The sequence below is a fragment of the Botryllus schlosseri genome, chromosome 10 (genome assembly GCF_051294905.1).
Source record: "Botryllus schlosseri isolate E-star chromosome 10, Bs_hap1, whole genome shotgun sequence".
NCBI lineage: Eukaryota > Metazoa > Chordata > Ascidiacea > Stolidobranchia > Styelidae > Botryllus > Botryllus schlosseri.
In genome coordinates, this window is record NC_137245.1 from 16,209,055 (window position 1) to 16,223,753 (window position 14,699).

General features: G+C 38.9%; 1 protein-coding gene and 1 long non-coding RNA gene across 2 annotated transcripts; both read left to right on the top strand.

The window, feature by feature from the left end:
• Window positions 1–1,847: 1,847 nt before the first annotated feature.
• Window positions 1,848–5,460, top strand: LOC145447937 (uncharacterized). The gene has a single exon (XM_080326211.1). It carries the CDS (start codon window positions 2,239–2,241, stop codon window positions 4,804–4,806), a length of 2,568 nt encoding a protein of 855 aa, XP_080182337.1. The 5' UTR covers window positions 1,848–2,238; the 3' UTR covers window positions 4,807–5,460.
• A 2,577-nt stretch (window positions 5,461–8,037) lies between these two features.
• Window positions 8,038–14,032, top strand: LOC145447954 (uncharacterized). Its single transcript, XR_013917758.1, has 5 exons — window positions 8,038–10,594; window positions 10,981–11,100; window positions 11,665–11,855; window positions 12,425–12,523; window positions 12,878–14,032. It is a non-coding gene; the product is annotated as an uncharacterized LOC145447954 (long non-coding RNA).
• Window positions 14,033–14,699: the final 667 nt, after the last annotated feature.

The window sequence follows — 14,699 nt, forward strand, 5'->3', positions numbered from 1 at the left end:
TTTAATTTTCATAAAACTTGAGTAAAGCCAGGAATTTTCGTCGCGCTTCGCGCGCAGTGAATACGGAGTGACCGGTATGATCTCACGAAAATATCGGTGAATATAATTTAGGTAGCGGGTTGGCATGGTTCCATTCACACCGCATTGTCGCCCTTCGCCCACATGAAATGTTTCATCAGTGTGTATATATGGCTTATCACAACGTTTGAAACTGATGTTTCGCAATTTAGCATTTACTTATCATATCGTAATCTGGCAGTCCATGGCGTGTCCTAATCTGGAAAAGTGGACTGTGACTTTTTTTAGTTTTAGAGCTGTTTTAGCATACTTCGAAACTCTTTGGACTAAAGACATGCAATACATGTTCTGCTTTTAGAATTAGTATTTATATTTCACTTTCAATTCCCAGTATCACATACTGTGAGTTCTAATTAATATCAGTTCTTTTGTCTCGATAACATAGCTGTTGACGTATAAAAGCAAGTGTAGCAATGCCTTTAATTTCCGGATTCAAAGCTACACAATATGGCATTTTTACGACCCACCATATTTTTTATTAACGTTTACTAATCGCGCAAAGTGTTTACACCGTGTTCTATAGAACCTGTCCGTATTGCTCTTCGACAAAACTACGGGCCTTATAATATAGGGAAGGGCGCCATACCATGATATTTTCTAAAAGGTGCTGTTCGAGTAAACAGACGATTGGTATCGCATTTCCATATCAATACTATCATTTTCATCCCATGATGCGGACGAATGCATATGCTGTCGAAAATAGGATACCTCCTGGTATGCATCAATATGCATCAAGCTCGGCACCTTTCGTATAGCTCCATTTGCACCTTTTGACAATCTATATGAACGAATTACGATCGTTTTCACAACTACTTACTTACTTGAGTAGTTTTTTTCGTCGCTACTTCTACTTCTACTTGAGTAGCTTTCTTGACTACTTTGACCACCTCTGTCGAATTCAATTACAATAGAACAAGAGGTTTGCATAAGTAAGAACATAGAACAGAAATGAATATTTTGCTATTATATTACTTTGCTACTAGTTTACGACAACGTAAGCTGTCAATTGATTTATGAGAGAACCATGGACTTCAATAAACCACAAGATCATTGAATGATTGGACGCTCACGCGGGTTAACCCAACGTTTCGTTAACAATCCGAACATATGGAAGATAGAGTGATTTTTATCGACACCGATTACTTGATGACTTGAAATTGATTCGTTAATAACGCAAAGATTGAAACGAAATCATGAACATTGAGATGGTGTGAACATCTGAAAGGTTCAGGTTCGTGCGAGCGCGAACATTTTTGAAACGTTCTGTGTGGACGCGAACGTGAGCCGCATGACGTCACGTGACGTCATATTGCTAATTCCAACCCTACACTTCAGTGAGCTGATATCCTTCATTAATTTACACGATACCTAGCGATGACTCGGGCCACATAATGTCACGATGCTTAAGTACATATAGTGACGTTTTAAACCACGGCAAATGTATCAGCCGGAGCTACCAAATGATATAATAATCCCATAAAATCAATACCTTCCGCCGCTTGGCCAGCAATTTCGACGAGGACTTGCAAGGGAATAAAAGCTCACTCCTTGGCGGTCTAGGCCAAACCGGAAAATATATTCGGCCTCTGAGTTCAGCCATTATGTCCATATTGAGCAGAGTGTAAAAGGGGTTTCTATACTTGCTTCCGATATTACCACATTAACAATAGCAGTAGCAGTATAGCCAACACCTTCACCTTCTTACTTCCAAAAGTATTCCTCATTGTTTTAAACTGTAAGCGACCTGTCGCGTGCTGCAGTTTGTGTTAGCCACGCTCAAACGTAACAATGGGTGTCATGCTTAAGTGATTTTCTGTGCTCAATACTTGTCTGTTTATTTCTTTTGGCCTCATGTTCTTAGCAAGATGTGTGTAGTGCAGTAATTTGTCAGGCTTAAATTGGTTGCATTGAGACCTTTATTTAGTTAGTAAATGATTGAATATTCGTATGTTCCTGCATTATATTATAGTGTAGCGATATTTGGTGTACCACTTGAACTTGGTGCTTTTTAAGTGCGGCTTTGGCCATCTACAATAAACGGTTGCCCTGGAGGGATGCATAGTGCCGAGTGATTGATGCGTATACTACCACACTATCGCCAATACTCCACATTGTACACCAAGAAGCAAACCCGCTCTTCATATTGGATTACCTGTTGAAATGGCAACGAATGAACAAGAGTCTACCGGTACGGACCTGCTGGAATTGGAAACACTACTGCACAATGAAGAGGTGGAGTCCCTTTTACCACAGGTTATTGAACTCATGAATGAATCTAAGAACTACAAGTTGGTTGTACCGCTGATTGACAAACTGATCATAGGATTCAATGAGTGGATTGGAAACCTTCGGAATTTTAACGCTCAAAGGAAGGGTGTCGAGAGTCAATCTTCTAACATTGAAACTTGTAAGTTAAAACTGTACGAAATCATGGATCTGAAGAAGACAACTAGTCAAAGTTATCGTGTTTTCCAAGAGAAATGTCTTGAATCCTCCAATTCAAACTCTGTGAAATCGGATCGTAATTCTGTCAAGACTTCCGCATCCCATGCATCGACTGCCATGTCGGCTAAATTGATGGAGTTGGATGCTAAGAAGCGCATGGTTTCTGCAAAGGCGGAATTTCAATTGGCGGAACTTCAAATCCAAGAGGCACAAGTGTTAGCTGCAGGATCGAAGTCGGAATCAGTACATTCGTCCCGTTCAAGTAAATTCAATGCTCGTTCAAATAGAGAACTACTCATTCAATCATCTGACCAATTGCCTGTTATGTTTGATCACCATCTTCCAAATTATGAATATTGTCCTACAAGTGCTGCCCAAACGTTGTTTAACACCGCGGAGTTGGTCGATCTGTCAATCCATCCATGTGTACCAATCGCTGGTGCAGCCACTACATCGAAAACAGTTAGCTCAACACCTCTCTGTCCCGTAATTGTTAGCTCGAAAGGCTCAACTAAATTTAGTGGGTATGGAAATCCTTCCCGGTTCGGTAACTTATCCACTCAGTCGATTCCACAATATATGCAGTCATCGCTGCTTGTTGATGATTCCTCCATCCGACCTAATGTAACCCATCCTTGTTCGTCCACCATACAGTGTGTGACTCGCAGACAGTATTCGCCCTCGTCGGATCTGTCTTTACTGGGTGGCTCCCAGATCAAAAATAACCCTGTTTGTTCGGTTACATTTTCAAGTCAGGTAATGGGCTCGGCAGCACCGCGGTGTAACCCGCTACATGTTGGTAATCCTCATCCCATGGCGAATCTTAATGCTTCTCAACAGGTGCCTGCTCCATCCCAGTTTCCCATTTGTTCTACTGTAATCCAGCCCACTGTTGTGTCAAACTTATATGTTGATTCTTCTCCATTTGGAGGAGACGCAAATTGTCCTAGAGTAATTCCCAGAGATTTTACGGGCTCGGTGCCAGTGTCGAATGGCCCGTTGTTTGTTGATTATTCTACTCAAATGGAACCTCGCATCATTGAACCACAGATTTCTGTTGAGGGTTTGGGTGCTCACAGCACAACTCTTTCAGCTGGTAAATATCCAAATGTTACTTGTAATCCACCTGCGGTGGTCCATTGGCCACCTGCAGTGTCCGAATTTTCAGTGTTTTGTTCAGGCAATTCTGATTTACCTAGACCATCTCTTGCTCCGCATGCCCTGGATGATTCTCAGCCGGGATTGAATAGTCGACCACAGCCGCCCCTAGCTCATGGTGATCATTTGGAGTTGCCGAGGGCGGGCCGAATGTCCAGCAAGTTTAATTCATATGATGACAATATCTTGATGCCTCATTCATTGACTTCCAAATTGACCCCTATCACTTTTGACGGCCAAGCAAAGGACTATCATTTGTTTATACAATATTTCAATCAGGTTGTGGAGAGGTTTCCTTATGACCCCTCTGAAAAGCTTTCATTTTTAATTCAAAGCTGCACGGGCTCAGCTAAGCAAGCCATTGAACATTTTGTGATTATCAAACCCCCAAGCCTTGGTTATGAAAAGGCCAAGCAAACGTTGGAATTTCGTTTCGGAAACAGAAATCTTATAATACAGGCCCATATCAAACAAATTACAGAAGGGCCTCGCTTGAAACCTAATGATCCCGATGCTTTACATGATTTTGCAACAAAGATGCGAAATTGCTGGATCATTTTATCAAATTGGAATTCACATCTTATGCTTGATGCTCACTGCTATTTGGAGGCTATCTTCAAACGTTTGCCATATCATTTGCAGCTGGATTTTGTTCGGGAAGCTTGGATCCATGGTCCGGACCCTAGCTATGAGAAATTGTTGAATTTTGTTGAATTGAGAGCGTATGTTAACAATACGTTTTATGGAAAGATATTGGCACAGGACATGAAAGGTGATTCCATTTCAAACCCATCCTATATGCCTAAGTCTAGAAGCGCTCAAACATTTGCAACTGTAACTAACAATCATCCTATTGCGTACTGTACAAATGAATTGGATCAAATGGCTACAAACCCAAAATGTCCTTGTTGTGATGAGTCACACAGCATTTACAGATGTGAAAGGTACAACACTATGAACCGGAACCAGAAAATGGAACTTGTTCTTCATAAGAACCTATGCTTTAATTGTCTAAGTAATGGTCATGCTAACGCTGAATGCAAATCAGTCAATACATGTTTGACCTGTAATTGGAAACACCATACCTCATTGCATGGAGCAAGATTCCCTCGCAAGGGAATGTAGTGTGCATGCAGCTCATTACTGGTATAGCAGAAAACTTACCGTAGAGGACCTGGTCCTCTTATATGATGATATAACTCCGAGCTGTATTGGCCCTTTGAAATCATTCAAGATGTGTTTCCTGACAAATTTGGCGAAGTTTGAAGGGTTTCCGTGCATATCAGCGGAGGGTATTTTTGTGACATGAGAAAATTTGCCTCTTGGAAGCTTGCGTCTAGTATATTGCAGTAGAGTGTTTGTTCGCGTGTTTCGTTTATAAAATAGTCCTCCAGGGACACACTTTCGAACTATTTGGGCTCGGTATGTTAGCCACGCTCAAACGTAACAATGGGTGTCATGCTTAAGTGATTTTCTGTGCTCAATACTAGTCTGTTTATTTCTTTTGGCCTCATGTTCTTAGCAAGATGTGTGTAGTGCAGTAATTTGTCAGGCTTAAATTGGTTGCATTGAGACCTTTATTTAGTTAGTAAATGATTGAATATTCGTATGTTCCTGCATTATATTATAGTGTAGCGATATTTGGTGTACCACTTGAACTTGGTGCTTTTTAAGTGCGGCTTTGGCCATCTACAATAAACGGTTGCCCTGGAGGGATGCATAGTGCCGAGTGATTGATGCGTATACTACCACACTATCGCCAATACTCCACAGTTTGTCCAGATCTGATGTAGTGTATTTCGCTCTTGATATGTGATTACGGGTCAAGCTCACAGCAGAGAGTCAACTAAATATTCGAGCAAACTTTTGTAACAAAGCAAGTAAAATTGTTAAGATTGTCAAGGTGCATGCATGCTCGTTAAGTGTTGATTTTTTAAGCTGCCAGCGCCATGTGTATAGTGGCCTGCAGTTGCAATGAAATAAATATTAACTAAAGATGTTATAATGAAGTGTAAATTTTAATATATGAAAAGTTACACAGTGCAGAAACGATCGAGGTTCGTTTGTGAACGTGAACCTCTAAATTTCTGTGGTTCATACCAGGGCTGTGGAGTCGGAGTCGGAGTCGGTGGAGTCGGAGTCGGAGTCGGGGTAATTTTCGCTTGATGGAGTCGGAGTCGGAGTCGGAGTCGTGAAAACTGTAATAGCTGGAGTCGGAGTCGGAGTCGGTGGGAAAATACTGACTGGAGTCGGAGTCGGAGTTTGTGAGAATGACTATGATTTCGACTCCGACTCCGACTCCAACTTCTCTATCATGAAAACATTTGCTTTCAAAGAATTTTCAATATAATCTTTATGTACCACCAATCACTGTTATTAATAACCATACAGATCAGCTGCGGCCAGCCCGTGGCACGCAGGCCAAATTCGGCACACGAGAAGGTTAGCGTGTGGCCTGCGAGGTAATTCCCGAAATTATTTATGACATCAGGTACAATTGCAAGGCCAATCAAAATTTGATTAGCATGACCGAGAAATTTGATGATGACTAAAACAACAGTTCTGACGCATTGACGTATCCAGGGGTCAGCCACATTTATCCCAGATCTTCGTATATGACCATGAAGTAGAATATTTCATAGCAGATTTATTTGACTTGAAATTTTTCTCGGTACTTCGCAAGATTCATTGTCACTAGATTTCTTGCATTCAGTATTTGAGCCCCCTTTTGAAAATTATAAATACATATTCTTCACAGAATTGAGTCTAACTATATTCGCAATTAGGAGATACGGCTTCGCTTGTGCACTCGCAGCGAAATCGTCGACAAAACATTTGCACAAAATGATAGAGGCATGTTCACTGATACCGTCGATTTTGCTATGTTCGAACGTCGAATAATCCTGTCCTTGCCAAATGAGCCCAGTGGTATACAGATGCGACCCCCAATGTATGTTAGCGACATATTTATTGATATAGCTATAGCCTAATTCAGTCGTTATCTTGCAAAAAAATTTCGCGCGTTGCGCGACCAGGGCCTGATTGCGCACTGCACAGTTGGATGACATAATCTTATCAATTTTAGAGCGTAGTAATATAAGTCTTGTTTGCAATGTTTCATAATTCGATTCGATCCCATCGACGACTAAAAAAAGGTTATCAACATTCCCGTTGCCCGCGCAATGGTTCGTAAATCTCAGGTGTCCCTTTTGCCGAAAAAGTTGCCCACCCCTGATATAGATAAAAGATATTACTTGCAAATTCCAACTCAGTTGCGGAGGGGAAGAAAATCGCAAGATGCGTTTTCGCGATGCAGTCAAAATTGATGCAATTTTTGGAATTATACCATGATACTGTGACAGAGAAAATGCATCGGCTGGTTTTGTAAAATTGTAAAAATATGTAAATATGACCAAACGATGCTTCCCATTTGACAAAATTAAAAATGTATGTAGTGTAGCTTAGCTGTTTGGGTCGAACAAATGATTAAGAAAGACTGCAAGTCCCAATCCTTGAATACTTGATTAAGTACATGTAGACTAGACATAGGCTATGGTCTTTGACTACTTAACTAAATTCCATTTATGACCAATGTCTATTACTAGTAGTAAGAGAGTTTGTGCTTGTAATCAGGATAGTGTGTAATGACAAAATTAGTAAGCTCAATTTCTTTATTAGTTGCTGAGTCATACACCAGAGCTTCACTTGGATTTTTTATCTACATTTTTATGATACAGGATTGAATATCTGCCATATTTGAATGATTCATACATTTCAGGATATTAGAGAGTCCATGTTATAAAAACTTGAATAAGGAAGGATATTTAGCAAATCTTTATTTCATGTTAATTGCATGGTGGATAATTCGAGCTGTGCAACAATGAAGCAATTCAGCATGCCACAGTTAATCATATGTTTGCATATGTTTAATGGTTGTATGATAGTCATTCAACCGACAATGTGGCATATAATTTTCGAGGTAAATTGGTAATAATGCTGGAGTCGGAGTCGGAGTCGGGAGTCGGAGTCGGTACGTTTAAAGACCCAGGAGTCGGAATCGGAGTCGGAGTCGGTACGTTTAAAGACTCAGGAGTCGGAGTCGGAGTCGGAGCCGGTATATTGAAAATGTGTGGAGTCGGAGTCGGAGCCGGAGTCGGTGGTAAAATTTACCGACTCCACAGCCCTGGTTCATACATTGAACGCGAACGTGAACCACGTTCACACCATTTCTAATGCACATGCTGAAGATCTCGTTAAAACGCGTCACAACTGCAAGTGAAAGGAAAGAGCAAAAGACTCTCCGCACATTTTTGACACTGCTGGATACGTTCTTACCATACTAGACCACTCCACAAAAAGTATACACTCTAAATCCGCAAGGTCGTATTGAACACTTCATAACACTTTTTTCTGCGTACAGACACACTTTTTGGGCATATAAACGCATTGGGCCATTATCGTCGCAACACTTCTGCGTATTTCTCCGTTTACATGTAACACTTCGGCACTGCGGCTTATTTTCAAGAAAATTTGTACTTAGTAATTTATCATCAATTTCGCATTCATAAACTATCGGTGCGTTTGGAGATCACATAAATCTTGGTATATGTAAAATAATATTACTCAACTGACCCGACACTAAGTTTAAGGGTAATATTTCAATAAAATATACATATTTCCCTGTAACGCAGAGGGGTCACCACCTTCGTTACGGTAGAGCGCGCTCGATTTCAGTTTGGAATTTGAATAGGTGGTTCGTCAGGCTTCAGGCAGAGAGTAGGGTACACGAAAAGACTTGGCGGAATGGATATATTGAAGCAGTTTCTGCTAACTGATGGCGTAAAGGATCATAACATCCATGTACTGTAAGGTATGGAAATGCGGTAAATGTTATTGAATATATGTAATGTGAGAATAGTCATAAAATGAGCTCGTTTTGACATTGCAGTTAGGTCGGTTGTTTTAGATGTTTTAGTAGGCTACTGATATCCCTTATTCATATGAATGTTCTTTAGATGTTTTGTAGTATATGATTCGTCTGATCTTATTGCTGGATGATCGAGCTTCGAATCTGATAATATACCAGGTCCAGTACTACGGTACTGATGGGAAGCTGCTATCGAACTAACTTTTTTGACATATATAGATAAAGGGATGTTCTATCCACACTGAAATATCCCTATGTAGGCGATATTGGGGTCCATTGTGGACAAGTACTGCAATGTCAGCAATTGAATGCCGGTATGACAGTCATGCAACGGTTTTGATTGTTTTTCAACTGCAACACATTTTACACTGTACTGTTTATTCCAAGGGTAAGGTGTTAACTAAAGCGATTTTTTGACATGTCAAAATAGGTCAAAATTTTGTCAAAATTGTACCGTTAGGTGAAAAATTGCCAAAATTGTTTACAAAATTAAAAAAAATTTGGCAACTTGCATTTCGTTTGTATCATAGATGATTGCACTGTCGGTGAACTTATCATTTTACAATTTACAACTTGTAGCCTACTTTATCGTCCTACCGTTGTAGACGGACCATCGTCTGCTCATTGTGAATCATAAACTGTCAAATGAAACAAATGCTCAACGTAGCCTACTGCACTAGCCTAACTGAAGCAAGACTGCGTGGACATTGGTTCTTCTATTAGAAACTGTATGATGAAAAATTGCGATGTAGACAACTTTGTCATGATGAGAGAGAGAGAGAGTGCAGTGTACGCACAACTTCCGTGTTGCCGGCCAACAACTGCCGTCGGTTAACGTTCTTTCTTCATTCTTGCCAAGCTACTTAGTTAGGACAGACACTTTCTACCCGAAAATGTAGGAAAGTATCTTTCGTTGTACCACAACAACGTTTTAATTATTTCTACCATAATACGAGATGTAACTAATACTGGAATTCTTCACGGGTCCAGATTCCGATAAAATAACGTTTTTTCATGTAAAAATATGTCAGTTTTCATGCTTAAAGATTTTTTCAGGTCAAACTACTTCCGAAGTACAGACAGATCCAGCCAGAAATAAAGATAAGTACCGGTAGTGCAATTCTAACATTATGTGAGAAACACCTAATTTAAGTACACGGGGTCAAAATTAAGTTTTTCATCGTCAAAATATGTGTGAATTAAGATTTTTTAGTCAAAATCTTCCCTTTTTAGGTCCATAAAATCGCCCTAATAATAGCACAGCCAAACAAACAATCTTTTCAACAAACCATCGATTACAAGGGGTAGTATTTGTTTTGCCCAATCCCCAAATTTGACTTTTCTGAGTTTATTATCATATGGTAACTGAACTAAACTCTATTTTGCAGGTAGTATGTATTGAAATTGGCACCTTTTTGAAATGCATTTGCTGTATGGAATACTGGTAAGCATCACCGTGTTTTGTAAGTGAACTGGTATATCCTTAGAGAATGAATTTGATTCTGTTGCATTCGGTTATCTTTGTGATAAAGATTTTTATGAATGTTTGCTGATAAAATTTCACTAAAATTTTAAACAATCCAGGAAGTATACTACCTGTGCCAGAGTAAAATTGGTGTTAACGTCATGTGCAACTTTCCATTCCATTACCTAAGTATTCTATGAAAGACACCCTTCTGTCATGCACAACTTATTGCAGAAAACAACAACTGTATCCAGTATGATATCTGCGTGATGACTGAGTAGTTCATTTGTTTTGCAAATTTTTGCAACAAATATTTTCTTTTCAATAGTCTTGGATTGATCCTCAAATTCATCCAACTGATGTCTACTATTTGAAAAGATCCCCCTGGGTCTATCGTGCCTGCGCTAATAGACAATGTTGACAGTGACGTGAAGAGTCGTTCGTAACGGGTTTTGTGCCGGCACAGTCATCTTATGCGATACAGACCTTTGTCTCAAGAACCCATGGATACATGTGATTATGTAAGCCTATTCATTCATTTTATATATCACCATTTATTATGTAATTTGCTGGTTTTTGCAGTCCTACTTTTGTCACGAACTATCTCGCAGAGTAGCTTACGGACTATTCGATATGAGCTGAAAAAGGCTTCATCTGTGTTCACTATACAGTGTACACTCAACTGTGTACACTGAACACTGAACAGAGATGTAGTTGAACGTAATGAGCTCGTGTAACTTGTACTTTAACTATTGCTTACTGAACTATAATGGGCTAGGCCAGTGGTTCTCAACCTGGGGGGGCTGAGCACCTCTCCTGCGTTTCTGTAACCTACCTGTGTGAAATATTTATATTTACTTCTGCATAAAATTTACAATTTTCCTTAGGTATTTATTGAATTTTTTAGGAGCAGCATTTGGATTTGACCTTTAAAAAAAAGAGCCGCCATGGCACGCCACGAATCAGGGACTCATCAAGCCTGGGTCGCGGCTGATGGAATGAATATGAAAAATGCCCTATTGTGCAGGTAGTATGTACTGCGATTGGCACCTTTTTGAAATGCATTTGTTGTTTAAAATACTGGTAAGCATCGCAGTGTTTCGTAAGTAAACTGGTATATCCTTAGATAGTGAATTCGATTCTGCTGCATTCGGTTATTTTTGTGAATGTTTGCTGGTAAAATTTCACTAAAATTATTACCAATCCAGGAAAGTATGCTACTCGTGCTGGAGTAAAATTGGTGGTAAGGTTACATGCAACTTTCCATTACAATAAATAATTGTTCTATGAAAGACGTTCTTTTGTCACATACAATTGTATCCAGTCTGATATCTGCGTGAATACTGAATGCTGGTGACGTCATATTTTGTGATACGATTGTTGATGTACAACGTTCTTCTGAGTTCTCTACTAGTTGCTGACGAATGACGATTACCCCTGACGAGTCTCAGCCGAAAATATTCGGGCTCATTTCAATATGCATATACTATTCACTTTTATATTGAAGTTTTGTACCTCGAAGAAGCTGTTCGAATATTGAATAGTTCCCTTGTATTGCAAATTTTTAAAACAAGTATTTTCTTTTCAACAGTCTTGGATTGATCCTCAAAGTCATCCAACTGATGTCGACTCTTCGAAAAGACCCCCTGGTTCTACCGTGCCTGTGCTAACAGACAATGTTAATAGTGACGTGAGGAGTCATCTGAACGGATTTTGTGCTGGTGTAGTCATCTTTTACGATACATACTTTTCCCTCAAGAACCCATGGAAAGATGTGATTATGTAAGTCTATTTATTCAGTCCATATATCACCATTGATTATGTAATGTGCTGGTTTTTGCAGTCCTAATTTTCTCAAAAACTATCTATATATGTGATATGAGCTGAAGAAAGGCGTGATCTGTGTACATTGAACAGAGGTGTTGTTGAATGTAAAGAGCTGGTGTGACTTGTATTTAAACTATTGCTTACTGAACTATACTTGGACTAGGTGAACATCAAATTGAGATCATTTCCCATGTTGTGCTAATTCCAATTAATTTCGTTAATTAAATTTAATCAGGAAGGAAGGATTTTGAAAGATTGAGAACAGTTACAATTACTGCAATGAAGGAAAAGTATTCAACATCTTCGATAAGATGTCACAAAGTTTTTGTACTAAAGACAATCAATGTGTCCTTTGTATGATATATTTTCTCGTCTCAATTCAAAGCAGCTCTAAAATCTTGGAATCAAAGTTATATGTAAAGCCTACCGTATGTCAATTATTATAATGGAAATCCGAACCCATAGGAATAACGATTCTACTACATTTATTGTCGGATCTTGTTTGCAATCAATTACATTTTCAGCAAAACGAGGTTGATGAAGTCAACTGTCGTCTTCTCCAAGCCAAATTGAGAGACAAACGAATATAATCCAAGACCCAAGCGCATTTCTTATTGAAACAGGTACCGTAATCTTTCTGTTTTGTGGATCATACAAATTTACATAGACCTGCGACGTTCTGCTATAAATTTCATTCTGAGTTACAGTTCTGCATTCTCACTGTTGCCTGTGCGTCTGAATGTCAACGTAAATGTCAAAATGGCCGAATTGAAAAAAACGCAGACCTGATTCAAGATATTTTTATTAGTCGTTATGCTAATGTTAGTCCTTCTCAGTGATAGGATTTCACATGTATCCGAGCGCCTTTCCTGCGCTTGTATAACCTGTATGTGTGAAATATTTATATTTATATCTGCATAAAATTTTGAATTTTCATTGACATATTCAAAACTTTGGAATTTAATCACATTTTCAAGGAGCGCAACTTGGAGTCGACCAGTAGAAAACAAGCAAACACCATGGCACGCCACGAATCAGAGATTGACCGAGCCTGGATTGCAGCTGATGGCAAGAATATAAAATTGCTTCAGTGAAAATGGAGTATTCAGAAACATTGTTGACGTTTTGAGCTGCTATGCATTGGATTGTCATACCCTAAAGGAGTGGTTCTCAAACAGGAGAAAGCATTTGAATGGGTGTGAAGCCGCTGTCAACTAATCTCTTTTTCGCACATGGCAGCTTGTAGTTATTTCTCTGTGTATGGTCAGAATTTAATATTTGAATATTCTCTCATCAACAACCATTACCCTCACTGCCATCCAACTATCCGTTGGGATTTCTAGCGTTCTGGTTGCTTTTTTCAATTTTATGATACCACGATGAGTGTGTGAAATTTTTTGCTATCATAAGGGGGCGTGTCCAAAAATGTTTAAGAACCACTGCCCTAATGACTTCCAGATTTCATATTTTGCAGCAGACCGGTAAATAACAACAAAATCTTTTCTGTAAATCTGCAAAATTTGTATGGACTGAAAGAAACGATTTCTTTGTTATTTAAACAAAAGTGATTGGCATTAACCTGATATAAATACTTGTAATGCAAGTCGTAGAATATTTTTGATACGTGGTTAGCAGGCCCAATTTTATTAAGAGTAAAAAAATACTTATGGTTGTTTATCGTGGTAGTGGTAGTGATACTGATACATACATTGTTTGTTTGTTTATAATAAAATTAGAAATTTACAAGCCATAATTTGATCAGTTTTAAATAAGTTGTAATGAATTGTGTTGATCATGTTTTCCGCTAATGGACGTAACCAATGAATTTGATTCCATGCCCCTGTCACGAAAGTTTAAGATACTAAATGATATTTTGTTATCACTGTCCCTATGCATTCATTTTCATGATTGAGCGAGTTGCATGATATTTGTAGTGAGTTTGCTCTTAATCATTTGTGATTTTCGTGATTTCATGGACTATTCCGGAAACGGTTTCAACTGCTGATCTGAATTTATGAAACCCTGTCACAGCAGCTATTGTAAATTTCAATGTTTGCACGTATTTAATCACACAGGTTGGGTATTATAAGCGTCATTTATTTATGAATCAATAAAATCTGATTTTATTTTGAGCCTTGCGTTCTGGTGACTAGTCAACCAGCCACTTTGAGGCTGAACACTTTTTAGGTAAACACTTTTAATTTAAACACTTCGCAACACTTCTAGGTGTTCAATTTTTGGATCACGTTTCGTGTTCAATTTTCCGTGTTGAGCAACACTTCAAAACTTAGAGTGATAGCCAGCTTGTCATTGTGAGAATGTACGTATGGGACCAGGGGTAGGGAACCCATGTCCCGCAAGCCATATATGGTTCTTTTGATGATTTAATATGGCTCTTTGATAAATTGTTAATTTGACACTCAATTTGTCACGCAAGCTATTTACACATTTTCGGATTTTTTTTGTAAATTCTCATAACAATTTCAATCATTATGCTTTTGGTAGCTGAGGCCAGCCTTCGTAAGGTTAGAAATGGCATATTCAGTGGGTTTCAGAGTCTCCCTGTACATAATGCTCTTATGAAAGAAAAATTTCATAAACTCACCAAGGTCCAGACTCCCTATTATGTATATCGGGGAATCGATGCAAGTTGACGAAACCAATTGAGAAGAAACAACGCCTACCACGTCGTTGACAAAGTTATATCATCCAACAAGTTATCAAATTACTGGCTATATTTTTCCGGCAAACGCCTAAATCTACATTTGTACAATCGTTGCCATTGGTAAACTATATGTG

Coding starts and splice junctions, on each gene's coding strand:
- LOC145447937 (XM_080326211.1), top strand. CDS start 2,239: ATGGCAACGAATGAACAAGAGTCTACCGGTACGGACCTGCTGGAATTG.